Source organism: Labrus mixtus, chromosome 4 (assembly GCF_963584025.1).
Source record: "Labrus mixtus chromosome 4, fLabMix1.1, whole genome shotgun sequence".
Classification (NCBI taxonomy): domain Eukaryota; kingdom Metazoa; phylum Chordata; class Actinopteri; order Labriformes; family Labridae; genus Labrus; species Labrus mixtus.
In genome coordinates this window covers 20,951,476-20,979,466 of record NC_083615.1, presented here as the reverse complement: position 1 = coordinate 20,979,466, position 27,991 = coordinate 20,951,476, and the positions used below count along the sequence as shown (strand labels likewise).

The following is a 27,991-nucleotide window of genomic DNA, read 5'->3' as shown; positions in this document are numbered from 1 at the left end:
AGAATGACTTCGTAAATAATAACATGTAGTTTTATTCCTGTATTTTCCTTGCTTGAAAGAATCCACCGGCACGTTCTGTCTCTAAATCGAGCGCACCTCTGACGCGCAGCTGCACGTAGGAACAGGAAGTAAAGAAACAGGACTAATCTCGGAGAAGGGAGAACTTACACAGTAAAGTTGATGTAAAATGAGCCGAATCTATAATAACACGTTATTGCAGAACAAACCTGTACACAATGAAACATGTGACCGCGCGTTTTCTCCCTCCACGTATGAAAGGTAAGGAGGTAGGATACGAGTTCCAACAGCAGCAGCTCTGCTTGGATCCTACTTTTTTGACAACCAAAAGAAAATCTGATGTCTTTTACTGTCCAAAAATTTCAAAAACAAGCAGATGCAGTTTAAACTGAAACATTGCGTCAGAATTGTTTGGTTTGTTTGTTTGTTTATTTTTGTTATGGGTAAAAAGTGAATCCCAGGCAACATTTAATCTACCTAAAAGTGCAAACAGTGGGGAGGCTGCTAGATAACGCCCTCTTATCGCAGCTTGCAGAACTGTTCATGATAATGGTGTGCTTTATGACTTTTTTTTTCCTATTTTATTTGTCACATTAAAATCTGCAAAACATTTGGTACACCCTAGGTTTTATTTGGCTTACTAATTGTTGCCGTCATGATTCTAAATCAATAGCATACGGGAGACATAATTCTCTTTTTTTATGTCTCTGGGTGTGGACAAGTAGTCACACTCTTCGATACATCTGTTGGGCAGAAGGGAGGTTGGTCATTAAAATGTTGTGATAGCAGTTCAATGTTAGTCGTTTGCAGTTTGTGTGAGCATCTGTGGATTTAATAATACTGCTCAGAACAAATTATAATCATGCATCCATACTAAACTTGTCTGAGAAAATTGTCACTATTATTGTGACACTATTACTAACAAGTGTTCCTTAGGGGATGGCTTTAATATGTAACCAGATGAGTACTGCTTCAACAGTATAAACATTTATAAACATTTATAAAGAAATAAATATGGGGGGAAAAGCCAGTGGGATATCCAGATCCAGAGCTGGTTTCTCTAGTTCAGTATTTCTCTTGAAGGAACAACAATCTTTTTTTTTTCCTCCAATAAAAGCAACAACATGCAGTTAAAGGTGGAAATAGGTTTATTTTGATATTTGACGTTTTTCTTCTGCACAGTGGTCAGGGGGTCCTCCTGGAGGGAAAGCTGATCGACATTTCCAGACATTCAATCAGTGATGACAGAAATCAAAAGGTAAAGTAGGCAAAGTTCAGCCAGGATATTCCTAGTTTAAGATGTCTGGTTTGATTTAAAAAAAATGCACTTAGAATGGTATTCATCTTTTATAAAGGCAAAGTTTGTAGAATAAAAACCTCCTCCTTTGTTCTGAAGATTGGCCAATTCACTGTCAGTCTTTGCATTTTAAAGATAAGATAAGATTAGATATACATTATTGTCCGCAATGGGACATTTGTCTTGTCCTGCAGTTAGAATTGAACAATTCCACATAAACACCTTCTTACAGCAGTGACCTATTGCACGGCTCCTTGGCACATCCTACATTAATTCAGAATATTAATGGACATCCACATTGTTGCTTTATTTTCATTCCCTTTCATCTTCTGTCAATAACAGGTCCGATACTTTGTGCTGTACATCAAACCCAGCCGCATCCATCAGAGGAAGTTTGATGCCAGCGGGAACGAGATTGAACCAAACTTCAGTGACACTAAAAAGGTTAACACTGGCTTCCTCATGTCCTCCTACAGTGAGTAGATAACTACCAGTACCAACATTAAATCTGTAATCAATGTCCCTGCAGAACCGTGAATACATCTTCCATCTCTGCAACATCAGAAGAGCCAAGGTAGCGACCATAAAAGCTGTGGTCAGATAACAGTTTCCCCTGGCAGTCTGTGTCAGAGTCCCAGACTCTTTGCTGCCTCACAATGAAGTCTTATAAACACTGAGATTTAAAGTCAAACTGTCCAGGAAGGGCTGATAAAAAGAAAATGCTAGGTTTGATATATAAGAGAAGCCAAAATGTTAGATTTTTAAAATGTAAAATATGAAAATAGATGAGCGCATAGGAAGAATGTGCTACATTTTACACATAAATACAGCAGAAATCGAGTATGTCCTCTGTGAATGTCTCTCTGAGTCATGACTGTCTACAAAGAGAAGTGTGAGTCCCACTGGCTGTTGTTGTTGTCAGGGCAGTGTTTACATTGTGTTTACAGGGACGGGACGACCGACTCCTCCCCTTACGTATAAAATCTATTCAAGGACTAGAGAAAAAAAGAATAACATACTCACTGCTTATTTGAATGTCACGTAAGCGTTTTTAGAAAGTGTGCTAACATAAGCACGCAGACACAGCAATGGCAGCTCGAGCAAAGACAATTTTGTCTGCTGCTGGCGCTTGACTCCTTCATGCCGGTGCTCAAGGGCGACATCTACTGGATCAAAAAGTTGCGCATTCTTCCTTTAAAACAAAATCAAAAATTCATTCATCCAAATTGAATTACACCTAAACACTTACAACTACATTGCTACCGGGCAGAAAACATGTTGGAAATGTGTTGTCACTTCCCAAACATTTTCCCAATCCTATCCAAGTAGCTGCGGTGCCTTCAGCTAACCACACAGAAAAAGGTCATGGTTTGGGCTGCAATAATAAGACAGATCCTCAAATCGGAGTAGATTTTGTGGGTGGACTGGACATGTTTGGAACATCTAAATGTCAGTATTTTTCACCACAGGTATTCAGTTGTACGTGTACGCTATCATTTTACGGTCAATTTGAGAATCAACAGTCGGGTAGAAGCCGCTTGATAGGCTGCAGAGTGCTCCTTTAGGTTTGAACGAAATGTTACGGAACATATGAGGATAATAAAAACGTTAGAGAAAAGATGATCAAATGCATGTAGACTCCATTGATTACAGAAAACAGACCCCTACATCTGAGCTCGTTTTTTGAATTTGGGCTGTTTTGATGGAAGTTCTTAGATTTCAGTTTTCCTAAAACTCAAAATGTATCTAAATTTTATTGGCTTAAATGCATTTTTTTTTCTGACCACATAGAGGTGGAAGAAAAAGGGGAGTCAGACCGTCTGTCCGAGGAGCAGCTGTCAGCGATAGTGAACAAAGCCGAGCTGGTAAAGATAACCGACAAGTACCGACCCAGCGGGACTGTGGCCTTCTGGTACCCGGAGTCAGAGATGGATAAGACCGAGCTGGAAACAGGGCAGGACGTACGACTGAAGACCAGAGGAAACGGCCCCTTCATATGTACGTTTGTGTTGTCCGTCCTGTTTCTACTATTCAGATGCTTCCACCTTTAAAATAAGCACTGCAGTGGATCTTTGTTAAATGCAGTAGAAGATGTATTCCAAGCTCTTTCATTTGTTGTCTGACTGTATAAGAAAGTCTTGCTTTTTAAAGCCAAGACTTTTAGGTTTTCGTGGCTTTTGCACTGATCAAGCTTGTCCCTCCCATTGCTCTGGAGGCGGAACAAAATTAAACTTGAATTTTGTTTTTCTGTCTCTTGCGAAGTTTCATAAGAAACCTCAGGAGGAGTGGACAGATATTTGGCACGCTTGTGTTCAGAAGTCTTAACCAGCCCTTTGATATTTAGTACACTTAATGATCGGACTGGATGGGAGTGCTTTGGTCTGTTTTTACACATTTCTTTGGCTAAGTCTCTTATATAGGCAGAGCTGAATAATCATAGTTAGAGTACGAGAATAAACTAAAGGTCTCATTATGTTAGAAATGTTTTTTTTCTTCTAACCTCAAGGGGCTTAAATATGAGCTCTTGCTTCCCCATCACAAGTTGCCCCCGTCCCACCAGCTTTACAGCAAAGGAGAAAGGAGGAGGGAGAAAACAAATAGTCGTCAAGCCAAAGAAGTACATTTACCAGCCCACTTATAGCCCACAGTTTCTCAGGTAAACTACTGATTTAAGAGCAAGAAGGACAATTTTATATTTTTTATTTTATTTAACCTTTATTTAACCAGGAAAGAAAACCCACTGAGATTAAAAATCTCATTTTCAAGAGTGTTCTGGCCAAGACAGCAGAGGCAGCAGCACAATTAACAGAGTTTCACACAAACAACGAGCAGCCAATCATTCTAATACAAAAATACATGGTACTGACTGCATAACAAATTGCCCTCTCACAGGGATAATAAAGACATCCCTGAACCTTGAAATCTGCCTTGATATGCGGGGTATTTCAGGCTGTAGTGCATGGAACAAATCTTCTCAGCATTTCAAAAAAGAAAAAGTTGCAGACAAGAGGACTGATTGAATTTAAGTGACTTTCATTTCATCAAGCTTCCTGAGTTGTTTCGTCGCTTTAAGTTAAGGACAGAAATATGTTTAAGGGTTGCTCTTTAAAGGTGCTTCAAAATAAACTCATTTACGTTCTTATGCTGGTGCTCCCAGTCTCCTTATCCAAAGTAGATGGCGGCACAGTGACCAAGTGTAACTTCGCTGGAGATGAAAAGGCCGGAGCGTCGTGGACAGACAAGATCTTGGCCAACAAAGCAGGCTCAGCCGGCACAGAGAGGCCCGGAGACGGAGACGGAGCAGAGGAGGATGAGTGGGTGAGGAAAAGTACCAAATCTGAAAAGAGATCATACACATATAAACAAAATCAAAAACGTCTTCACTGAATGAAACTGATGGCTTAGATAAGAAAGTATGAGAATCATTCCCAGCTTTTGACTTTCATTGAATTATATCAAGTGCTTTAATCCATTTCAGAGTATTAACTTCATTTAGAATTGTATATCTAATTAGACATTCTTCTAAACAACAAAGTGTATCTAAGTTATAAGGGGTCCTCTTATTTTAGCTGGCCTCTCACTAGACGATTTGGGGCCCAATCTTTGACCTAGTTAAGGCATGTTTTTATCAATTTTTTTTGTCCAAAGAATCCTCAAGTGTGTGGTGTCACAAAGATCTTACTGCTCCCGATCAAGTCAGAGCCTCCCAGATCTGGAATCCTAAATATGTAACGTCTGTGATATTAACGATTCCTGGTCGGACTGCCTGCGACGGAATACCCGAAGCAGCGATTGAGAGCAGTCACATATGGAAGCGTCACCAACCAGATTTTGTGTTACAATTCACCCTCACCTCGCGCTGTAATTTGTGTAAAGCCGCACAAATCTGTTTCCTCAGCCAGGATTCAGTCCGTAATGGTTATCTCATTTTCTGTTTTGCGCCGGAAAACACACAGCAGGAAGGCCAGCTGACCATGTCTTTATTTGTTTTTCTTCTGAAGTCACGTTTGATCACGTGAGTTGCTGTGAGATCCCGTGTCTGTGGAATCGTTACTACACACTGCAGGTGTCTGGACTCTCGTCTAGTGTGTTTCTTTGGGAGGATTATAATATAAAAAATGTGTGTAAACTGCACTCATGTCTCTTATCTCCCACTTTTTTAAAATATAAGAATCCAAGAAATCTACATTTTTAAGTTTTTAAAATCGTTTAGTGTGTGGCCAGCTTTAGTAGCCAAGGCATTCAATAACTTTGTGTTACTTGAGGTTTAGTGCAACAAAGTTACAGAAAGAGTTCGGACCAGTTTGTGCGTTATGTATTCAAAACATCAGTGAGACAAAAAGGTAAAAGCAATCGGCTGCTTGCAAGTAAGTAATCAAACTCATCCTCTTCTATCACCATGTGTGGATGTTCATTGTTCAAAGTAAAAAAAAAAAAAAAAATCAACAGGGGATGTTGTAGACAAACAGAAACTAGAGACGACTCACTTCTCCCACTTTGATTCTCTCGCAGGATGATTGAGGAAACGGTCCCCCTGATCAGCCTGAGCTCTTGGCCCCGCTCCAGTCTCCAGGGTTGAAGTGCCTCAGCTTGGCTTCACTCCATCTTCTTTGTCTTTGGACTGGACTTTTCACAGGGGTATTTAACCTCTTACACATGTGGCCTGCGGGCAAATCGTGTGAACTTGTATAGTAGGGTACCAGACTCCCCTGGATCCAAAGTGAGTCTGACTGCTTTTTGTTTTGAAGTCTTTTTTTCTTCTTCTTTGAAACCTCTCCATTCTCTTGTATACTTTGGATTACTGATCTACATTTATTAAACTGGAGCTTGGATTTTCATTCTCTCGCAGACCTTTTTGCCTTACAGGCTGAACGTGTGCATGTTACAACCCTACAGAGACCAAAACAGGCAATCAAATAATCCCCTTTAAAGCAGGTCTATTATGCTGATCCATATTTAGTAGTCAGAAGACTACAAAAGCGCTATACAAGCTCAAGTCCATTTACCATTAAATATGTCATACACATAATGTTACGACGTGAGATGTTAGTCTGTAATAAACCTCGGCGGAGTTTAAGATACACAGTTGTTGGCCTTATCGTCAGACTAATTTCCTGCTGCTCTAAATGAGATGCTACAAGAACTTTGCGAGACTTGGCCAGACCATGACATCAGGTTCTGCTGACGTATTAGAGCAAAGCATGGAGCAGAGTTGTAGGACATGCCCACCCTGGCAGCTCTTTCTATGACACACCCACCCGGAAGCTCACTCAAATTTCCCTGCGACTGCAAACAGAGCTGGCCAATCGCAGGAAAGTGGGCATGTAGGGAGAGGGGCCTAAAAGTGCTATATAAGCTCAAGTCCATTTAGCATTCAAAGAACAGCAGCTGAAATGAACCGTTTCAGGCAGAAGCTGAATTAGAGAATTTTACTGACGCCAGTTTAAGATAAATAAGGAGGTTTTAAAACAACATATTTCACAATGTTACTCAATAGGTGTCTCAGACTGACATCAGTAATGGTGAAAGTGAGTATAATAGATCTCCTTTTAGTGTTTTAACTGCATCCAAATACACTTTAAATGTATTCCAATATTACATGGTCTATATTGCATTTGATGCCATTGAAGTGGTCATTTTTTTATTATAGACAATGTATATTATTTTCCCCTGATACAACAAGAACTACTACAGAAAGGGGAACCAAATTTAACACAACATGTGAATATTTTATTATTAAAATAACAATCTTGCAAAATGCAGGAAAAATCTGATAGCTTGATTACAACACATATATTACACATGACGACATGATCCCAATAACAACAGAGGAGGTTATGACCGGTGATGCGTGCAAATGAGAAATTGGCAACATCAAAATGCTTTTGGAATTTGCTTTCGTTTAATCCCATTTATTCACTGCTAGTACACATGTAGTAAGGAGAAAAACATACTACAAAAAAAGAAGATTAGAAGAATTTTCACCTTTACAAACACATACCTGGTCTACCATGAAGTTATTATTGTTGTTTTTTTGACGTTGATGTTTGGGATTGATTGTGATGTGCTGAATGTCTCATCATGTCTTACATTAAACAAATACCACGATGCATTGTGACACTGGCCATATCATTTTAGTAATCAATAATCGAAACTGTATATGTTTCTTCATATTATTTGAGTAGTGATTAAACAAATAAAGTCTACAAACAGAAAACAACGACACATTAACCTGGTCTGATGCTGAATCAGCATCATGTGCAAAACTCAGCGCCGTAAAAATCGTATCACTCTGACGCTTTACACTGAACATACTTTATAAATAATGCACTCGAGTATTTACATACACATTGCTGTGTATTCTCCCTGTTCCACATTTCTCTCATTCATTGTTAGTACTATACTATATATTAGAGTTTGGCATATGATAGTTTTTCAAATTGGCTCTCATATCATGATTATCTCCCTGGAGACCCCAAACTCCTGTCAGAGTGAGGCTGACTCTTGATTGGTTCTTATTTTTGAAGTGGTTTTAGTGACAATGCAAAATGGTCCAGCATCACGATCCGTGAGGCCCGAAAATAATGGTGATGTTTGTTGTCCACTCTATGAGGCTGTTTCTCTTTCGAACCACTCTAGTACAGCCTCTTTGTTCTCGCTGATCCACTGGATGTTCACTCGGGTTTGCTCTATGGCCTGCTCCGCCACCCTGGAACCAGATTGCAGCTGGTATTCAACCGCAAAACGCTCCAGCTGTAACATAAACACATATCATACAGTTCTGTTAGGGCATTGCTACGTTAGGGCTAATCATTCAGAAGAAAAAAGTTGTTAGAGGCTTGATCTGATAATTGTGAGAAATCGAGAAAGTTTCTCATAATAAAGAATAGAAAGTAATCATTATTCATTAAGAATTAAGTCCTCTGTTTTTCACACAATCTGCAATGGGTTTTTACAACGTTACAGCTGAACAACCATAGCACTAGGCCTGACCGTTATGCTATTTAACTGGTGAAAAAAATCTAGTAATATGGGCGGATATCTGTATAAAATAAGCCGATAACGATAGTCACTGGATAAGCTAATATCAGCCGATATTATCGGCAGGCTGATTAATCAGTCAGGTTCCACATAGCATATCAAAGGTTAGACAGGACATTATTTATGATTGTTATTTTTTATTATGGACTTCATGTCAATAGATATAGACCCACTGGTTGATAAATGAGAAGGACAAACCCCTTCCCATGGACAACAATTGTCCAATTAGAGCCTGGCAACCGTAACTAGGCATTTTATGCTACATTATTATGTTGGGCTGAGGATTAAAAAAAAGGTTTCATGATGTTGCTTAATATAGTAACTAGTTACAGCCAATTACATTTATAAAGGACAAAGCTGCTTTTGTCCACTTCTGTCACAAATCAAAGAGCCATTGTTTCCAAAAGGTGAAAGTATTTTGAGCCGTAAATCTGCTAATGTTCCTGAACCATGTGTCAATGGAGCGCTTGATACATGAAACACCCGTTTTTGGGGCTTAGTTAGTTCAGTTTTAAGTACATACTGTCAGTCAAGCTAATAAAGGTACCAATTTATTTTCAATCTTTTTATAATTTTAAGTTGATATGCCAAAATGTGTAGCTAATATGATATCTATCTGACATGCTTTTTTTAAATTTTACTTCATGCTTCATTCTCAATGCTCATGCAATAAAACCTAACTAGTGCACAAAGTGTGAATTCATCCACGGCTAAATAAAGTCCATTCAAACTGCACTGTTTCTGCACCAGAGGTGTGTCTAGAAGGGTGGCCAGGGATGGCATTGGCCCCCCCTTGATATCTGATTGGCCATCCCATGGTGCCACCCCAAAAATCACTTTGCCTTGTCAGGGGCAGGATGCTTGTAAAAGCACCAATTCTGTCTATTTTTTGGAACATGTATGTTGTTTTCTTTACATGTAAAGAAAGCATAATATTTGATGTGTTTAAGCTGTAAATAAATACCCTGCATATCAATTTTATAAGACAGTGTGCAATGTGTAATAAAGCCTGTTGGAGTCACTGAACAACAAGGCATGTAAAGTTCTTGTTAGTACTGTATGACGCACTCATTTTTGGTTTTCACCTATCATAGGGCTTCTTGACGAAAACAGTAAATAAGCACAGTGACAGACAAACTTGTGATTGGATATCAGGGTGTATCCAGTTAGTCATTGGTGGTATCAGTTATTGGTGTGTGGCTGGAAATGATAGGAGTATCAACAAGACATAACTGCATGCTTTTGTTATCGTTTAGATTTTTAAGATGATACATAAATAAAATTACCTCGTCCAGCTCAAACTGTGTTGAGAACCTGCGGGTCACTCCTTCGATCAGCAAGGCTGCATGCCTGGAGGCAGAAAAGAGAAGGCAGGGTGGGGGAAATATTTAAAAACTGGTGTTTTTGGTTTAATGTAAAACAGTTAAGCAGCACAAACACTACAGCCTTTAAAATCACCTCAAAGTTCAGTGATGCCTCATTTTGAAACAAAAGATCTTAACAAAAACCTGAACACTGTCAGCTTTATAGCGTTACAGCTGATACTGCAGGAGTGTTTTTTTGACTTATTTAAATGTAATGAGTAATTCCTTTAAGACACAAATCCTTTTTTAAGAGAAGACAACATATTTATTTACAGGTCAGGAACATAGGGCTGAAGTAAGCTCATTAGGCAAATGCTATTTTCAGTATTTTAGTTCAGAAGGTGCAGAAAACTTTCCTTAAAGAGCACCCTTTTTAACAAAAATAACAAAAGCTTTAGATCAAGCAGTACACAATCAAGAGCCAAACTTACAATCAAATGCCTACAAGATGGGGAAAAAAAGATGAAAACAAAATCAAAACCCTCACACAGAGGGTTTTCACACATGAATAAAACTTCTGAGAATTTCCATTTCAAAATTTAAAATGTGTGTGTGAAGTCAGGTCGGGTCAATGTGTGAATGCAGCCGGTAAAAGTCAAGATATTTTCACTGTGAGTGAGCAGGAGGGGACGATGACGTTTATGTTACTCGACCATTGGGCCACCGGTGCAAACACTGTGCATGTAATGAAGCAGCTTCATACTCCTCTTCTCGCTATAATGTTCTTTAGCCTAGTAGTTCTCAACTTGTATAGCCTCAGGACCCACCACCTTCCTTTGTGAAATATTGGGACCCAAATTTGTGATCATTTTCGACCAATCAGATTTTTTTTACTGAAAAATTGTGCAGTTTGGACCTCAGTCTTGAAAAACGTGACAGAATTAAGAAAATGATTTTGAAAAACATGTTTAAAAAGCGCTACACAGACTTTTTTTTTTCCAGGCACACATTCGCGACCCGGTAAAAATGCTCGAAGAAAGCCAGGCAACAGAAGCAGGATTACAAAGGTTTTTGAAACATACTCAGGAGCTCTAATAGGAGGGTGAGATTGTTTCATTGTTGTTATGACAACCTATTTTGGCAGACAGAATAGCCAGCAGCTTTTCATTTGATGATGACCTAAGTGGTGCTCAGTGATGTAAGGGTTTAGTCATTCAGATCTGTAAGTAAGAGTTAACTCATGAAATGACTTATAAGTGATAAAACAACCCTTAAAATCAATCCTGAACCTCGCTGGCAGCCAGTACCCCGAGGCAGTTACATAGACAACCCCAGGCCTGTACCACAAAGCCTGTTCACAGCAAAGCAAACACCCAAAATATATTTTCTGTTATCTGGCTTCCCAAACCCTAAAAAAAAAACAAATCACACTGAGTGACTAGTGATGCTTGTTATCACCTTGGTATGTCAACCCAAGAATTCCAGATCTAGCCATGAGGGTGCTCGCATTAAAGGGGCAGAATGGCATGTTTTACAAATAAAGATGAAACATTACCTTGTACTGAAAACAGAATTAAAACACAATATCCGTGCTAAAAGCAACACAGCTGCAGCTGCAAAATACAGGGGGGCAGTTGGCTTAATATCAACAATTGTGTAAATGTGGTTTAAGCAGTAGTTTTAAAATCTTGACGGTACTATTACCACAACCTTCATTGATTCATTTTGTTTCTCCACTCCTCGGCTTCATGCATTCTTCATGGAAAAAAAGTTTCAATATTTGAAAATCTGTACGGGGTAGAAAGAAATAAACATTGACATCGAACGTCCCAGAACAATAAATCAAATGCAACCTTTCAGAGGCGCTGTGTTTAGGAAGTAAAGAAAGGCACGCATTCTCAGTCACGAACTGTTGAAATTAGTTACAGAGCAATCCCTGATCGTCACCTCACACGCAGCTTGTCTGAGCTGCTGTCTGTGTGGAACAAAACAACATCATGAAACACCACAACATATTCTGCTTCACATTTTTTGGGGGAGGTTTTGCAATAAAACATCTGCCTTCCAAAACCCCACGGCACTGGATATCAGTCAGCTGCGGCACGCTGGGGGAACCTTGCACTCATGTTAACTAGTAGTAATAAAGGGCAGCTGGACTCATGCGCATGTTAACTAGCAGTACTGAAAGGCAGCTTGGCCCAGTCCAGCACGGCTGAGAACACATTATGGACGGTTAAGAAGCAATTTGGAATGACTTAGAAGCAATGTTGATCAAGATGACATAATGTTAGCAGATGTGTTGTCTTGCTGAAAGTGCAACCTTGAATAGTTTTGAATGTGCGTTTTGGCAGGCAGCCGCTCCCCCCTCTTTCTTGTACTGCGAAACAACCACTGAATCGTTTAGTGGCGCAGTGGTACTAGACCGTACAGGTCTATTTTCACCCCTGAGTTCAAGGCTCATAATACGACTGCACTTCATTAGTGCACAAGTAGATTCCTCTGTGTACATAAACCTGTGTACATTCCATTAGAATCATTGTGTTGATTAAAAGTATCTTATGCCACACTTGGCATTTTTAGACCTATTCTGCTAGTTGAAGCCAAGATATCAAAACAAACTTGGAATAAAATAAAAGGTCAATAAAAATAAAAGATTCACTCAAAACAGTAAGTTGGACTTCAAAATGTCTCAATTTTAGAAGGATATTGGTGACAGGTACAATGAACTGTGCAGATCTTTTCCAATGTTACTTGGAGTCAGAAAAAAAATAAAGAGCTACAATCAAACCTTGAGGGGGACATCCTTGGATGTCACACAAAAGTCTGATTTAAATGTGTCTGTTATACAAACAGAAGACTGTACACATGTCAGAAGTGGACATAGTGTTAGGGTGTGGTAAAGTGGCGCAAACGCAGAAGTGCCATGAATCTTTCTAATGGTCAGCAAAGGGTGGGTTGGTGGTTGCAAGAAGAAGCCTTATTGTATGGGAGAAGTTGAGAAAATGACCCCACTTCTCCTTTTATTTGCAACCTGACATCCGAATCAGAATTGGTATCTCACTGGTCTCAGATCTATACAGCACGCTGATGGACCTCTTTAGAGTTGTAGACAGTAAAGCAGGGTATGGAGCTCAGCCTACGTTCAAGCAGGAAGACTGGTTATATTCTCTCACACATTCATTCATTTCTTCGTTCTACTTAGCCACTCCCTCTCTACCACTTCCTCCATCTCCCTCTGCTCTGGTGATCAGCTGATTTTAGGCGTAGTAATCCAACCCGATTCTGCCACAACCTCTCTCAACCAATGTGGTCAAATTTTAAAATCTGTTCTTTCTCTACCGCAGTCAGTTTTTCATTCCAGTGCCCCAGGTGACCATTCCAGCCTAGCAGAGTTCAGAAACAGCATCAGGAACCCACTCCTCATCACATCCTGCATTCTTCTATCATCCCCACCACAACCAGTGTCTGGACTCTATAGGGGAGTATCCTATCCTGCTGTCGGCATAGAGGTTGCTATGTAAACTAGTATAAACTAGTCCCCTTCATACACATTCATACCCCGCCTACGAGGCAGCGGGAGCTACTTGGGGGGGCCTTTCCAAGGGACACGTATGACATGTAGCTGCAGGAGCTGGAGACTGAACCCTCGAGACGATCAACTCTACCACTGAGCCACAACCTCCCCCTATAATAAACAGCATAGTGTAAACCTGGATGAATGGGACTACGTGCTGAAAGAAACTTTAGGATCTGATCAGTACTTAAGTCTGAATGGTTAAATCCCTACAGAGATTTGTTTAATCCCTGCCTATTACTTAATAAAGATCAATCTCAGCTCAGGTGTGTCTGTGTGCTCATGAAATTAAACCCTGCCTGTTATCTTATTTGAACTTCGGTACCAATCTTTTTCTCTTCCTGGTAATGCCATAAACAGTTGAGACTTCATGAAAGAGAGCTAATGATAATCACTGACTAAATAAGACCTTTGTCCTTGATTACACTGCCTGAGATTTTTCTATCCACTGTTTTTTTTTATAGTTTGTTACTTTATGGCAGTGCTGCGCAGGTCACTTGTTGAGAAGCTTCTATAAACAACTGCCTCCAGGAAATACTCCACCCTCAGACCTACTGCAATGAAGAAATACTTTACAACTACTGTCTTGTCTTCTCAGTTGGCAGGTCATCTTAAAAGAACTTTAGAAATGAGAAATGTATGTTCCTGGTTGGAACAATAGATCACTTTCCGGGTATACAGTGGGGAAAATGAACTTCCCTGACTATTCCAACAATAAAACAGTCCCAGCACTATATTTTTGCATGTCACCGCATGGCAGATCAAGATTTGTTGTTGTGTTTCCTGTGCTCGAACAGATTTTTTTTTAAAAGATGTTTCATTATTTGGACAGTGTAGAGTTTGAAATCGGGAGAGAGAGAGTGGTGGAATGATATCCAGGAAAAGGAGCCACAGGTCAGACCTGAACACGGGCCACTTGGAGGGCAAATGCCTCTGTACATGGAGCGTGACCTAACCACTAGGCCGTCTGCGTCCCTGTCGGGAGATTTCTCGAAAGGTTTTCCACTGGTTTGACACAGGACTGATGACAGAGCTAGGACTGAAACAAACAGCAACAACCATAAGAGGCTAAAAGTCTCTGTAGGGCCGAGGAACACAGCACAACGATTCTCTGAACATGTCAATCAAAGTGAAACACTGTCAGGCAATATGTTTTAAAAGATGGTGCAGTGTTAAAGTAAATGTATCTCATCTCACTCTGGATTCATTTTCCAGTATATAGAACTATTCATTTCAAGCATTAATAATCTATATTCGATATATATATTTTTAATTTTCTTATTATTTTTATTCCACTTGGACTGACCAACAGAATACTATTGCAAACTTGAAGTGCTTCGTATCTCTGCATAGCCTTTTTGAGCTCTGGGACCAGGTTCTGTTTTAACAAAGACTGTTTACATTTAACAGCTGTGTTCAGTTGTTGTCTGTAAAAAAAAAAACAACTTAATGACAGGCGATCAAAATAGCAACCTACTCCTGTCTGACGTATTCCCAGTGTGCTCTGATAAAGTTCCATGTCAGGGCCTGCCCTGCAACGTTCTGGGCTATGTAGTTGATAGTGGAAGCAACATCCATTAGACGTATCATCTCAGGGTTCAAAGTGTGCTCCAGGTATCTGCAAGATAAGGAAAAACACGGACTAGCTGTTTACTTCATAACTCTCCGTGTTTGAAAATGACTTCACAAGTGTTTGGGTGTGAAGTGAAATGAGTGAAGAACATCAAGATGTTTACACCAAACTGGATCTCTTTCTTTGCTTCACCTGTTTAGCAGCCAGATCCTCTTGGTGCAGGCCAGAGCTCTACGGAGCTGCTCTTTCTCTGAGGTGTCACTGGTGCTCTGAAACCTGTCCCAGGCAAACTCCCACTCGTCCTTCCCACCAGCAGCCACAGCTTGGCAGTAGATCTCTGACCGCAGGTTGGGGTGGATGCTGAATCACACACAAACACCCATAGGTTCATCTCCCAACATCCAGACCTGTCTCATTTTCAAGTTCTCCTTATTGTTCAGGACTGTTTGACTTGACTTTTTATTTTTTGCCAGTCAACATATTTCCAAGCATAGTTGACATTTTCTTCATTCTGGTCTAGTTTAATTAGTTTTCTTTCATCAATACAGACTTAGAGATAACAACAGCAAGATGTTAAAGTTGGCTCCATGTTGTTAGCAATATCAATCCAAAAAAACATAGTTTTTCTATTGAAAAATATTCTTGGTCCATAGGTATTTTCTAACCTGTATCCCTGTTAAGTCCTTATTTTGACTCAATCTCAACATGGCAGAGTCTTTGTGTACATGCAAAGTTTTATATCAAGCCCAAATCTCTTGTAACTGCCTCTAAAGGCTCCTCAATCTGCGCAGCATACAACGCCCTCATTTGCATACAGATAACCCATGCTCATGTAAATACAAATGTCATTACATTCAAATGCATTAACACACCTACATGCATCTATACATGCATGTGTATTGAAGTAATGTAAAACACACATTTCACAAAAAGGGTAAGTGGCTCTCCACCTTAAAGTTGCACCTGCAAAGGCTGAAAAGTTACTGCAACATATTTTCTCAGTTAGAAAGAACAGGATCATGGTCTCTGTCGTCTCCCAAATAGTTAATGTGGGATGAGAGTTCAGGTTAGCATAACAATCCTACCCAGGTGCAGCTTTTAAGATAAAGAACCAAAACAGTGGAAACAACACACAGCACCAACTACTGTATACACAAAAAAAGAGATAGAGTGTTACCTACCTTTATTAAATCATTGCTGGAGAGTTAAGCTACAGAATATAATGGAAACTATTACAGTAAGACCGCTTTGTCTGGGAAAACCAAAATCATTTTTTGCAGGATCGGTAGACTTTTAGACGGTATAAAGCAGAAAGGCATTGGAATGGTTAAATAAAAAAATCCTCAATACTTATCCAGTTGTGTCCTTACATGTTTGCGGAGTTGTTGCTGTTCATCCACTTGGAGTACATAGTGGTAGCCATGTCTATACAGTCTGGGAGTCCATTGGAACAAGCCACCTTTATGGCGGTGATCTGGTTGCGCCTTGGAATGAAATATATATAATTTTATTCCTCCAATGTACTGGTATGTTTTGACTGAGAGAGGATGCTGAAAGCTATCAAAGCTTTCTGACAATGCTTTCCTTTTGAAAGCACACTTATTACTTTAGTTGTTTTTGCAGCTGAGGGGGAATTATTGATTCTTTTTTTTCCCATTGAGATCTATACCTTTCAACTGTGACGACTGTTTTCAACATGGCCGGATGATACAATTACGTAAAGAAAAGACAACTCATTATCTTGTCCTTATCCTTATCAGGTACAAAAGGTGTAACATGTCAAAACAGTCTTAAAGACGTAACAAGACAAAACAGAGAAGAGCCATGAAGACGAGGCATCCAGCAAATGTAATGTCTTTGACAGAAAAAGAGAAACAGCTGTGGCCAACAGGGTTACATCAGAGTACATTCAGAGTAGTCAAATATACCGCATCCAACTGACGTGTACCTTCGAGTGAAGTAAATAGGAGGGTGAGGTTTTTCCTGAAATGTTTTGAGATACAATTTCAAAAGGCAATTAAAGGCAATTCACCTCTCATATATGAAGCGAGGGTCTGTTTGCTTTACAAAGAAACACACTGGTAGTCCTTCATTGGGCTCCTTTTTTCATTTCATGTGTGTACTTTTGCCACCTCTGGCAACCTCTATTATCACATGCATGATAGGTTTTATGAGAGCTTCATATTTGCAGAAAACAGTTACCTGCTGTACATGGTTGATGAAAAAGAAGATAGAGGCTTCAGTGGTGAATTATCAATGTGTACTTAATTCTTCCTTCTAAAAGTAACTTCTTTTTTTTTCTTCCTAAAAGCATTGTAACTAATTTAATGTTTTTTAACATGTTGTACAACTGATTTGTTACAGTTCAGCACCTCCAAATAATTGTAGGGAAGAAAATAGCAGATTCATTTGATCAAGTCTAAGGTCTATTGCTGTACACCTTTCACTAGTGACGATACACACTGGTGCATCTGTTCTGCAATGATCCTCTTCGACCAGACTGATTAACTAAGAAAACATTTTGCCTATGAGATGATGTTCACTATGAGAATCTTACTGTGAGGAGTGGTCCGTTGGGACTTGTGAATTGTCTGTCTCATTCCTGAAGTGGTTGTACAGGCCCTTAACCTGTTCCCTGAGGTATGCCTGCAAGAAGAAACAGCTTTATAGAAGAGTTTCAGGAATCCTGTTGTCATGTTAACCTTTTGAATGCACATCTGTGAAAGTTCTGATGAGGGATGAACATTAATAACAGTAAGCAACCCTATTGTATGAAAAACAAGAAGGCCTGTATTTTTTTATTATGTATAAAAGGATTATCAATGACACGTGCCTGCATTGGACCATAAACCTCTGAGCGGTCAAACATGAGGACAAAGTACTCAAGGTTCCTGACTGCTGATTCCCATGGAAGGAACTCTGTCTCATTCTGAAGGAAGCGGGTTGCATTCAAAGCCAGAGTCACGTCAACGATTTTGGCTCTGGGGAAACAGATATTAGGAGGGTTTGAGTGGCACGTCATTCACAAGCATGAACCCCCACAACAATCACACAAGTCATTACCTTGCTGAGTTAAAAGCGTCTTCAACAAGCTGCCCTCGGTTAATCAGTGGGATCCTCTGAAAAACATGATCAGGATGATGGACAGTTGACATTTGAGTGTGCATAACATGAAAACATCTGCAAATGTAATCATCATTCACATACAGAAAAATCAGCAGGAGAGCAGGAAATAAACTCTTGGAGTGCTAGAGAGAAATGCTCAAAACAGCTTTTCAAGGCAAGTTACAGACAAGCCCCATATATATGTATTAGTTTCAGTGTCGTCTCTCTTCTTGTCTCACACAGCTCTATACAAAACTGCCTTTTTTGCCATGATTCTTTTGATGGATGTAGTTCATTCTTGTCTTATAAAGTTATAAGAGGAAAAGTTCAAGGAGTTCATCGAGTTCAAGAAGTTTACGATATCCAGGAACATGTCTTGGATTTGATATAATTACTTTAGTGCATGACCAGGGAGAAACAGGTCTCCTGAATTGTTTGATCCTTTCCACTTGTCAAAACATGTCTTTGTTCCTTATCGGTTCTTGGGTGAAGTCTAGTTCTAAGTCTGAAGTCTGTCTGCATTCACACGGCCCACTGATTACCTACTCTGAAGCAGGAAAACGTTCCCCTTAATGACAAATGGTAAATGGACTTGTACAGTCCTTGACTAGTCTTCTGACTACTCACCGCATGTTACACCTACAAATTCACACGCTGATGGCAGAGGTTTCTATGTAGTTATGACCATCAGAAGTAACTAATCACATTCATACACACGCATATGCCGCTGCCGACAAAGCAGCACGAGCAAGTCGGGGTTAAGTGTCTTGCCCAAGGACATGTTGCTGGATGAGCTGGGTATCAAACCCTTACCTTCTGGTTGAGAGACGACCGACTCTACCAACTGAGCCACAGATCAGTCAGGTTCTAGGAACTAAACTATAAAGACGTTTCTGGGGTCGGAAAACGCCTCATGTAAAGCAATTCATTTGACTTATATGGTGCCTTTGACAAACTATACAATGCCAACATTTATCTGTCCAGAAGAACATAATGTGCCTCTCCAAACAAGGTGTTCAAACATTTTCATTATATTTTTTTTACTTTTGTTGGAGAGCAGACTGAGCAGAAATATCCCTTGTGTTTCTTTGTCTTTGGTACAAGTACATGTCAACCTACTTACTCCATGCTGGTTTACTGACTGTGTGAACTAGCTGGCTGAAAAAACCCCAACAATTCTAACACTTATCCCCTCTGTGCTTCTCAAAAGCATAACAAGATAAAAATTAACTGCCAATCATCTTTAATCATGTTCTTCATATCCCCAAGAACATTAGGACTTCGCCTTTGGGGGAGAAACCTGTTGGTATTTAACTGTGCTAATAAAAAGCAGGTTGTTAAATGTATTTCCTTTTGCAGTCCAATAAACATATTATGATGGAGCTTGGTTACTGCTGAGTTCTGTTACTTGTTAAGTCATTATTTGTTTCAACACTCACAAATCGGTTCCTCTCCAGTTGAGTCAGGAGGCGATGCCAGTTCTCTGGGTTATAGTTGACTCTGTAGTATCCAACACAGTTGACATTTGCCAGGATCCACTCTCCATTTTTAGAAATAAATTCGTCTTTCGTTACTATTTGAAAAGAAAATGTTAGTGACAGGTTAGTCATACTTTACTGACTACGATCAATAACACAGTATTAAAAAGTATGTAATAATCGTCTGCACATGGCCTGTCTTATTAAACCTCAATATCATTTCTAGACAATCAAAAAACATGACTGCTTTAGGATGTCTTAAAATTGTTTTTTCTATCTAGTTCTCACTGACCTAACTGTGAAGTTGAAAAGCAAAATGGATATCGTCCAACATTAAAAACAAAGCTGTTACATTTAAGGACTTTTTGGAGTAGCTATATGTTTATTCTAAGGCCCTATTTTTGTTCATTACCTGTGTCACTGGTTTCCAACCACACAAAGGTCGGTTCAGATGTACCTGACATCACTCTGATTGGGACGTACCACCAAAGACTAAAACAAACAGAGGAATACACCAAAGAAAGGACATTAATTATGAAGCTTCTATACAGTGAAAAGCATAAAAAGCATTGTAATGAACGCTAACAAAGGTACAGAGATATGTAAATAGAGCACAATGACACATTTAAACTGTGTTATAACTAGCAAATATCTGCATTGTAGGCATTCCAGAGCTGGTAAGATATTGATACTGGCCAATGCAGCAACAGTTGTGAAACTCATTGTTGAGGTGATAGGAAGCCCATAGTAACTAAGGGTTGTTTTTAAAAACACTTCCCATAGCCAATGATATAATCGACTGTGATAAGCTTCAGTGATATCATGCAGGCTTGGCAGGGAAATACTATGTTCATAAGGCTGCGGTGAAGCACTAACTAAGCGTATTTTGCCAACCAAAACAGACTGGCTGTGTGATTTGGACAAAAAATGTTCTCAGAGGGAATTAGACGTTGTGAAGTACATTACATTTCATAATTGAACCTGCATGAATTCCCCTCCCTGTCAGTCCCTCATCATCCTCATGATATATAATGCTCCGATTAAAGGTGTAATGGCATATAAATTAAAAGGAAAACAGTTGACTATCAAGTTCATCATCCAACCAAAAATTGTAATTAACAAGTGAGCTTGGCAACAGTGAAATAAACAGTTTGTTACGGTTTTGAAGCCTTGGTTTTTTGCATTTTGGCCAATACCACTTTATCTTGGTTTTTATGTCGGCAGACGTGACCACAGGGTGGATACACATTGCGACGCCTCTATCCTGTTATCCAAGATAGTCCTGGTAGCAAATGGTCAATTAGAGGTTGAGGTAGAGGCTTTATCTTTATTACTTTGAAATGGGTCTTTGTTTACATCATGTGAACATCATGTTGTATTGAAGATGGCTCGAAACAAGAGTTTTAAACCATGAATCTAATTAGAAAACTGTTTTATGAGGTAAAGAAAAAAAATGCTTGCAGAGTCGAGTCATTTTCTTGTAGACTTTTGCATTTATGTTTTTCACCGAAAAGTATACCCTCGCTTTCCTTGCCGTTAAAAAAAAAAAGCAGGATTAGGGTATTTTCTCCTGGTTTCACTTTTGAAACAAAAAAAATGATTCCACAGAAGCGATGTTAATTTAGCACATACCTTGATTCAGAGGAATCATTGAAAAGGAAGTGCTTCTGGTATATCTCTCCTGAGGTGGTGTTGATAGTGATGACAGGATAGCCAATTTGCTTGGTCCAAGTGTTCATCACCCTGGCAACCTTGGTGTGACCGCCATCCTCATTTACTGCCTGCAAACATGGAAAAAGTCAGTTCATCTATATATTGTATAAATACCATAATGGGATCAATTACTCAAAAGAAATAACATCAGGACTGTCATGCTTATCATTACAACCACAACATGCTGAAAAACAGCAATACATTGTTAGCAGATAGAAAACCTGACTCATTTTAAGACATTTTACCTTTTGTATGTATTCCCAGAGGTCGTTCTGGTCCGTGTTTTTATAGCTAAAGTCAGCCAGGTACCTCTTAATACACACAAGAAAACAGTGTTAATTGGCACAATTTCATCCTGCATTCAATAGCCTATATTTACCTTCAGGAGGAAAATATGTATGCAAAAGCATAGAGAGCTACATTTACATTTCCAAACACAGCTGCCAGCTGCACATCCAAAGGCGAGGTGCTGAAATAAATATTTGGCTGAAAAAAGGTTTCCTCTGTTTTTCCAGCCAGATTCACTTCAACAGAAACAGCTCATATTGTTGTGTAAGTCTGCAGGAGTGTGTTTCTCAATCTTGGACCTGCCGGTCTTGGCTTTCTGAATACTCTATCATCGTGTCATAATCTTCCCGCTCGTTCCCATAGAGGAAATTTGACACCTTTAACGTATTTAGCTTGAGGCATTAAAAATACAAGTATACACAATTTATGACTATGAACTTGTCTTTCCCCATTGTCACAGACCCAAACCAGATGTTGGAATGTTAGACTTTAAAGCCGATGTGATGGTTTTATTGTCAACAGATCAGGTTTAGACCTGTGATGGAAGTTTTGTTTATTGATGGTCAAGTAAACTTATGACGACATGAGAGGGAACGTGTGTCAGATTACCATCTGGAAAGGATGTTCTAACAAGATATATGGGTGTGTCTTCATTTGAGTTACATCTCATTGACAAAATAAGGAGGACAAGGGCAAGACATGACGTAAAAAGACTTAAGTGAAAGTGTTTCTATACGACTAAACTTTTGCCTTTATATCAATTCTACCTGTACCTGTTTTGACACAATCACTATATCAACAAAATAATGCAAAAGAACATGATTAAGCAGTTTCATAGTCTTTGCTGATATTTGGTAAAATCTTACTATTGACTTAATCAACTTATTTGCATCCATGTAACAATAATATATAAATTATGCAGTGCTTACAGGAGACACTCCAAAAGGTAAATCAAAGCTTTGCTCTATGTGAAATGTTCTTTCATTTAAGAACTGGATTAGGTATATCCAATATAACATTTGGGGTGTATGTGAATGTGACTTTTCATGCTTCCTTATAAATCAGTTTCAGTGGCTTTCTCAATGGTCTCCCAGTGGATCACAGCATATTAGCCAATCTGGATGGGGATATATTTCTTTACTTACCTTTATTCCTTTGTGAAAAACGCTTTCACCCACGATATCTGCGAGCATTCTCAGGACGACTGCTCCCTGCAAAGTGAACACCAAATATTATGTACAGTAGATTGATATTTGTCGCTGTTTCATAGGAGGGCAGCTCTTACACAACAATTATGAATGATGTGTATCCATTGCAAGACTCTGAAACCTATGAATGTTACTGTACCTTACTGTAGGTTATAGCATCAAACATCATGAGTGACTGATACATTTCCTGGACATCTTCTTCTGGAGGACTGAGAGGATGAGATGTTTCCAGAGCATCTTCCTCAAACGCTGTGCGGAGTTGGCCCAAAATAGATGCTTCATGCTGTTGAAAACAAAAATGTTTTTTTAATTAATTGAACCATCGATAATGTTCTGCATAATAATGGAATTAAGAAGAAATGTACTGTTGTCAAATACTTGATTCTGATTGGTCAATTACTGAATTATATATTGTGGTATGTCTGTATAGCAGACATCTGCTACATGAATTATAGACTGTTGCCATGGACACAGTTCGGATCTATTTCAAATTAAAATTAAAATCAATTACATATTTTACAAAGCAATACTTTTCCACCAATGGTTTATTTTCTTAAGTAAGCAGTTCTGTAATAAGCAGGATGATGTCCTGCCTAACACAGTCAAGGTTTATTTCTGCTAAAATGAACATCATCCACTATTATTATCCTCCAATCCTCATTAGACTGAAGGCTTCAAACATGGGGATAAATATCTGGACTGAACTTACCATTTTAAATGTTGGCTCAACACTGTCTATTGCAAAGTCTGTCATGTAGGTGGCAAAGCCCTCATTCAGCCAGACTTCATTCCACCATTTCATTGTCACCAGGTTTCCAAACCACTGTCGAGAAAAATACAAGACATGGATACTGCCATGTAAAACTGTTGTATGATGTTGAAACATTCATATGAGGGAACCTTAGTAAATCAGTCCAAAAAACATAAAATAACTGCAGCCTTGATCTCTTAGAATATCATTTTTTGTATTGGAGTGCAAGTTTTGTTTTTTCAGACCTGGTGTGCAAGTTCATGTGCAATGAGTGTGATGATCAATTCCTTGTGCAACAGTGAAGACACTCCTTCCTCAAAGAGAAGCCCCCCCTGCTCGTACATGATCAGTCCCCAGTTTTCCATCGCTGAGGGAGACAGGTCTGGCATTGCAATTTGATCTGGAAGAATCACACGAAAAGGGAGAAATCATCAAGTTAAATGAAGATAGATAGTAAGACAGTAATATGTTTATGTAAAGGAGTAGCAGTCTGGTATTTGGTTTTTACGAGGTGCAGAGATGCTCTGAAAGAAATCTCATGGACAGAAGCTAAATGAATGTTACTGTTACTGAATAACAAACACCCAAGTAACCAGAGTTACGTTTGCATGTGCTGAAACAAATCTTTGAATGTAAATATTTGTTTTAGAAAAATTATAGTATTCAGTCCTTAAGTGCCAGCATGCCTCTCAAGGTTGTTAGATTGTTACAGTAGGTTTGACATAATCTCTGTCCTGCACTGCAATATGAGCCTAAATGTAGGAGCTGTAGAAAGTAAGCTGTATGCTGTAGAAAAGAAGAGAAAAAAAACGTGTCTGAGTTTTTATAAATGTGTGTAATTGTACAACATTCTCATATTTCTAAGGCTATATGAATGGCCAATGAACGAATGATTGGGATGTTCTAGAAAGGCTGACACGGTTGTGGAGAAGTGTGCACCAAAGTTTAAGTAATGATCTGAAGTAATACAGACAATTGACACCTTGTGTTATCTTAACATAATGAGTTGATTCTCTTGTTATCTCAAGCCAAATAAATAGTTAACATGTGATCTTGAATAAACAGCAAAATGGCCAATGGAAGCCTTGCTGTTTTTTGGGGAAGGGAAGTACATTCATTATTTCATTTTTAATCTCTTATCAACCATATAACTTAACTTTGTCTTACCAAGCTTTTTTTGTCGGTAACTGATTCCAAAATGCTTCTCGTAGTAGGTTAGAACCTTTCCGGTGATGTTGGCTGCATATTGAGCGTGTCCTAATCTAATGGCTTCTGGACGAGCATACGTCTGTATGACAATGAAACAGAGGTAAGATTGGGAACAAAAGATATTGTTACACTTGTTCTTTTGACATTGAAAGACAGACTGCTAAAAACAAGTCAGGAAACATGAGAAGTATTTTGTAATTGGATAACGTTTTGGTTCATGGTGCTGAATAGTATACATCCTCCTTAAACCATTGTGTGATTTAATTTAAAAGTTGGGTTCACATTGACATAGTCCAACACTAGCACCATAACAAAACACAAATACATGAAATTCAACTTGAACCTTCAATGGTATACATACTCTAATGGCCACACGCTCGTGTGCAGAGGAGACTGATGTGAATTCAGAAACTGCAAAGGCAAACAAGTATGTCGACATCCTCGGGGTTGGATGAAATTGAGTATATTTCCATTCCTCGTCTATAATATTGGAATCTGAGTGGAAAAGAGGGCATAGCAGTATAAGGAAGATTATATTGAATTGTCTTTTTTCTTTTTCTTTTTTTTTACTGTAGATGCTTGATTGCTACATTTTTATGAGTTCCAGTAGGAGCTTGTTTTTTCACCTGATTGTTCTGAATTTCCCAGAGCTATGGTGCCTCGCCTGTGGATGATGGTCACACCAAACACAGCCTTCATTTCTGGCTCATCAAAGCAAGGAAAAACTCTCCTGGCATCTGATGGTTGCAAATTGGTGGTTGCAAGGAATCTATGGAAAGAGACTTTTATTGTCAGGTCACTACTTACAGAGCACTTTAAAAACAAAAACAAGGAATTGTGTTAAATATAAGTGAACCTATTTTTTTTTTTTTTCATTTAAAAAGTTAAAAAGTATTGCTTTAATTTGTTTTTAAGTGTGTCTCAAATACTGGTGGAAACGTAAATTCTCTCCACAAAGTCTCACACCACGAGACAGGTTGTGTATTTGTTGTGTATTTGGTACAAACAATGGAACAAAGACTGACCACTGAGAAACATCTTAATAACCGGAGCCACTTCTTTGCTTTATGACTTTAAACACATGGTTGTTTATGTTCAAATACAGCACATAAAGACTTGACCATGTGGTGACTACAGGGATATCCTATTTCTTGTAGACAGATTATAAATAATGTGACAAACAGGTCAGTTATGGACAGAACATTACAAAAGACAACAGTCTTTTACATGAACCCAATGAAATGTCGGCTTTTTAATCTAAAACACAGAACTCATCAAGCACATTTATGAATCATCTCCTCCCTCAGAACAGGCTACTCCTTTTTTTAAGACACAAAGGCATCCGATGTGCATGTTTTCTATTCTGGTTTTCATTAAAGACTGACCACTTCCAGTTCAGACATACTTGTATGTTGATAAGTTTGGATCTCTCCTAGGTAATGGCAAAGGTTTTCATTTGTATATCTTAGGCTGGACATATATGTAAGCTATAACTAGTGTCATGTCTAAATTATGGCAAACCTAAATTCAAGGCTCTAGTCCACAGATCATAGCATAGAGGTTTGTTCTTTATTCTTCTCTAAAAAGAAGAAGGTTGTTTTGACTAAGAAAAAGTTTGTGTTTACCTTTAAACTTTAAGTTGACTGCTTTTGTAGTTATTCAAAAGATAAAAAGTTTCTTGTCAAACAATTAAATATATATTTAATATCATAATAGCAAAGCAAGGATTTTGGTTCAACTTTAGTTTGAATTTAACAGCAATAGAATCAAATTGTATTAAGAAACTTCATGTTCACATATGGTCTCACTTGGTTTTATGAAAGATAAGTAAAAAAAACAAAACCTTTTGTGCTAAGTGACTTAAAGTGACGTAGCCTTTTGTTGAAAAAGTTAAGCCAAATTGGGAGTGATTTAGACCTTATTATTTGCAAAAACTAAGACTACTATTTTCAGTTGATATATTACCTCAACCTACGTTTGTCTTCAATCAAGTCTTCAATAAAGCAGGAAGTTAGCTTATGAAGTAAAGCAGGTTAAGCCTACCTGACTAACACTGATGAGTAATACAATAAATCCCTGTACAGAGGTTTGTCTTCATAGGTTAAATAAATTAAGTATACAGCTTCACAATACATTTCAATCTCAGCACAGAATTTTTGTGGATGTTACACAAGAGGTTTTTTACTTCCTTTTATTGGCTGTGGTCTAAAACATACCTTCTTTCAGTTTCTGTGGAACCTAAACAACGTGCCCATACATTGGCAATGTGTCTTTATAGAACAACTGAATAGTTTAAGCTTGTTCACCAGAGTGATGGGCTGCATATTATAGACTGCCTGAACAGTTGGGTCGTTGCATTGCTAGAGGGCACCTCTGCAGCGCCATGGGAAATTACCTGGCACCTCTCCAGCAACCAACACCAACTTCAATCCTTTGATTCCGACAGAGATCTGAACCAGCGACCTTCCGCTTCCCAACCCAAGTCTCAATTGACACAGCTACTGCTCAGTCTGTTGGGACTCCTGGGTATATTAGCTTTAATCAATGAGCAAGCACTTTGTACCAGCATTAAAGAAAAACTTAATTTTAACAGATAATCACAATGAGTAGAACAAGACCCAAGGAGGACTCTCATGGTGTCCTGGGAGACACCTTGTACTTATTGTTCTATAAAATAAATATATTGTTTGTTTTCTTACCTGTCTACATTGGTATCCTCTTCATGAGCTGGTTGACCTTCAACATATATGCTTAAAAACAGGCCCTCGAGGCTTTGTGAGATTTCTCCCTTGAAAGCCAGGAACAAACTGTAATTTCCTCCAGCGTCCAACGCATCACTCAATTGGATCTCAAGGAAGTTACTCCCATCCTCATGGTACTTCAGTGCGGAAGCACGTATCAACTCATTTTTGTCTTTGTCCATCACCACCGGTCCAGAAACTGCCAGGTCCAAGCTGTGAAGGTAGATGGTGCTGGTCTTCTGGACACAGTGGAAGTCAACAGTAGAGTTCCCTGTGAAAAGCATTGTCTGGTTTGGACTGGTAACATTTACCTCCTCGATGATTTTTGTGTAGAGGTGGGGCTGGAGGAACACCTTGTAGTTCTCAGGTATCAGATTTGTTGGCAGCCGCATGACAGGTGGTGGTCCTGGGGTGGTGACTGAGATGGTTGGCCTGGGTGTCGGGTTCATCTTCGAGATCTGAGTGTTGTACAAAATGACCATGGTGACAATGCCGACAAGGGCAGAGACGGTCAGGATGACAAAGGCAGTGGCGATACCCTTGGATACAAACGATTTTTTTGCCATGATGGCCGCTTCTTTTGGTCACTCCTGAAGGTTCTGTCGCTCGATGTTAGAGATGAGTCAAATGACTCCCTGAGCGTGTGAGTCTCCAATCTGCAATAACTGACCTTTGTATGAAAGTAACCTCC

At 39.0% G+C, this 27,991-nt stretch overlaps 2 protein-coding genes across 2 annotated transcripts; one reads left to right on the top strand and one right to left on the bottom strand.

The window, feature by feature from the left end:
• The first annotated feature begins 104 nt into the window (after positions 1-104).
• On the top strand, positions 105-7,421 carry arpin (actin related protein 2/3 complex inhibitor). Its single transcript, XM_061036294.1, has 6 exons — positions 105-279; positions 1,201-1,276; positions 1,658-1,790; positions 3,107-3,313; positions 4,473-4,633; positions 5,828-7,421. Exons 1-6 carry the CDS (start codon positions 188-190, stop codon positions 5,834-5,836), a joined length of 678 nt encoding a protein of 225 aa, XP_060892277.1. The 5' UTR covers positions 105-187; the 3' UTR covers positions 5,837-7,421.
• Positions 7,024-27,968, bottom strand: anpeplb (alanyl (membrane) aminopeptidase-like b). Its single transcript, XM_061036295.1, has 20 exons — positions 27,259-27,968; positions 25,186-25,328; positions 24,921-25,054; positions 24,518-24,638; positions 23,596-23,750; positions 23,309-23,422; positions 22,739-22,882; positions 22,537-22,602; positions 21,349-21,414; positions 21,023-21,171; positions 19,803-19,882; positions 19,352-19,485; positions 17,871-17,926; positions 17,641-17,788; positions 17,365-17,453; positions 16,178-16,291; positions 15,000-15,167; positions 14,712-14,852; positions 9,643-9,706; positions 7,024-8,068 (listed from the first exon to the last, which is right to left on the bottom strand). The coding sequence occupies exons 1-20, from the start codon at positions 27,864-27,866 to the stop codon at positions 7,922-7,924; spliced, it is 2,841 nt and encodes a 946-aa protein (XP_060892278.1). The 5' UTR covers positions 27,867-27,968; the 3' UTR covers positions 7,024-7,921.
• Positions 27,969-27,991: the final 23 nt, after the last annotated feature.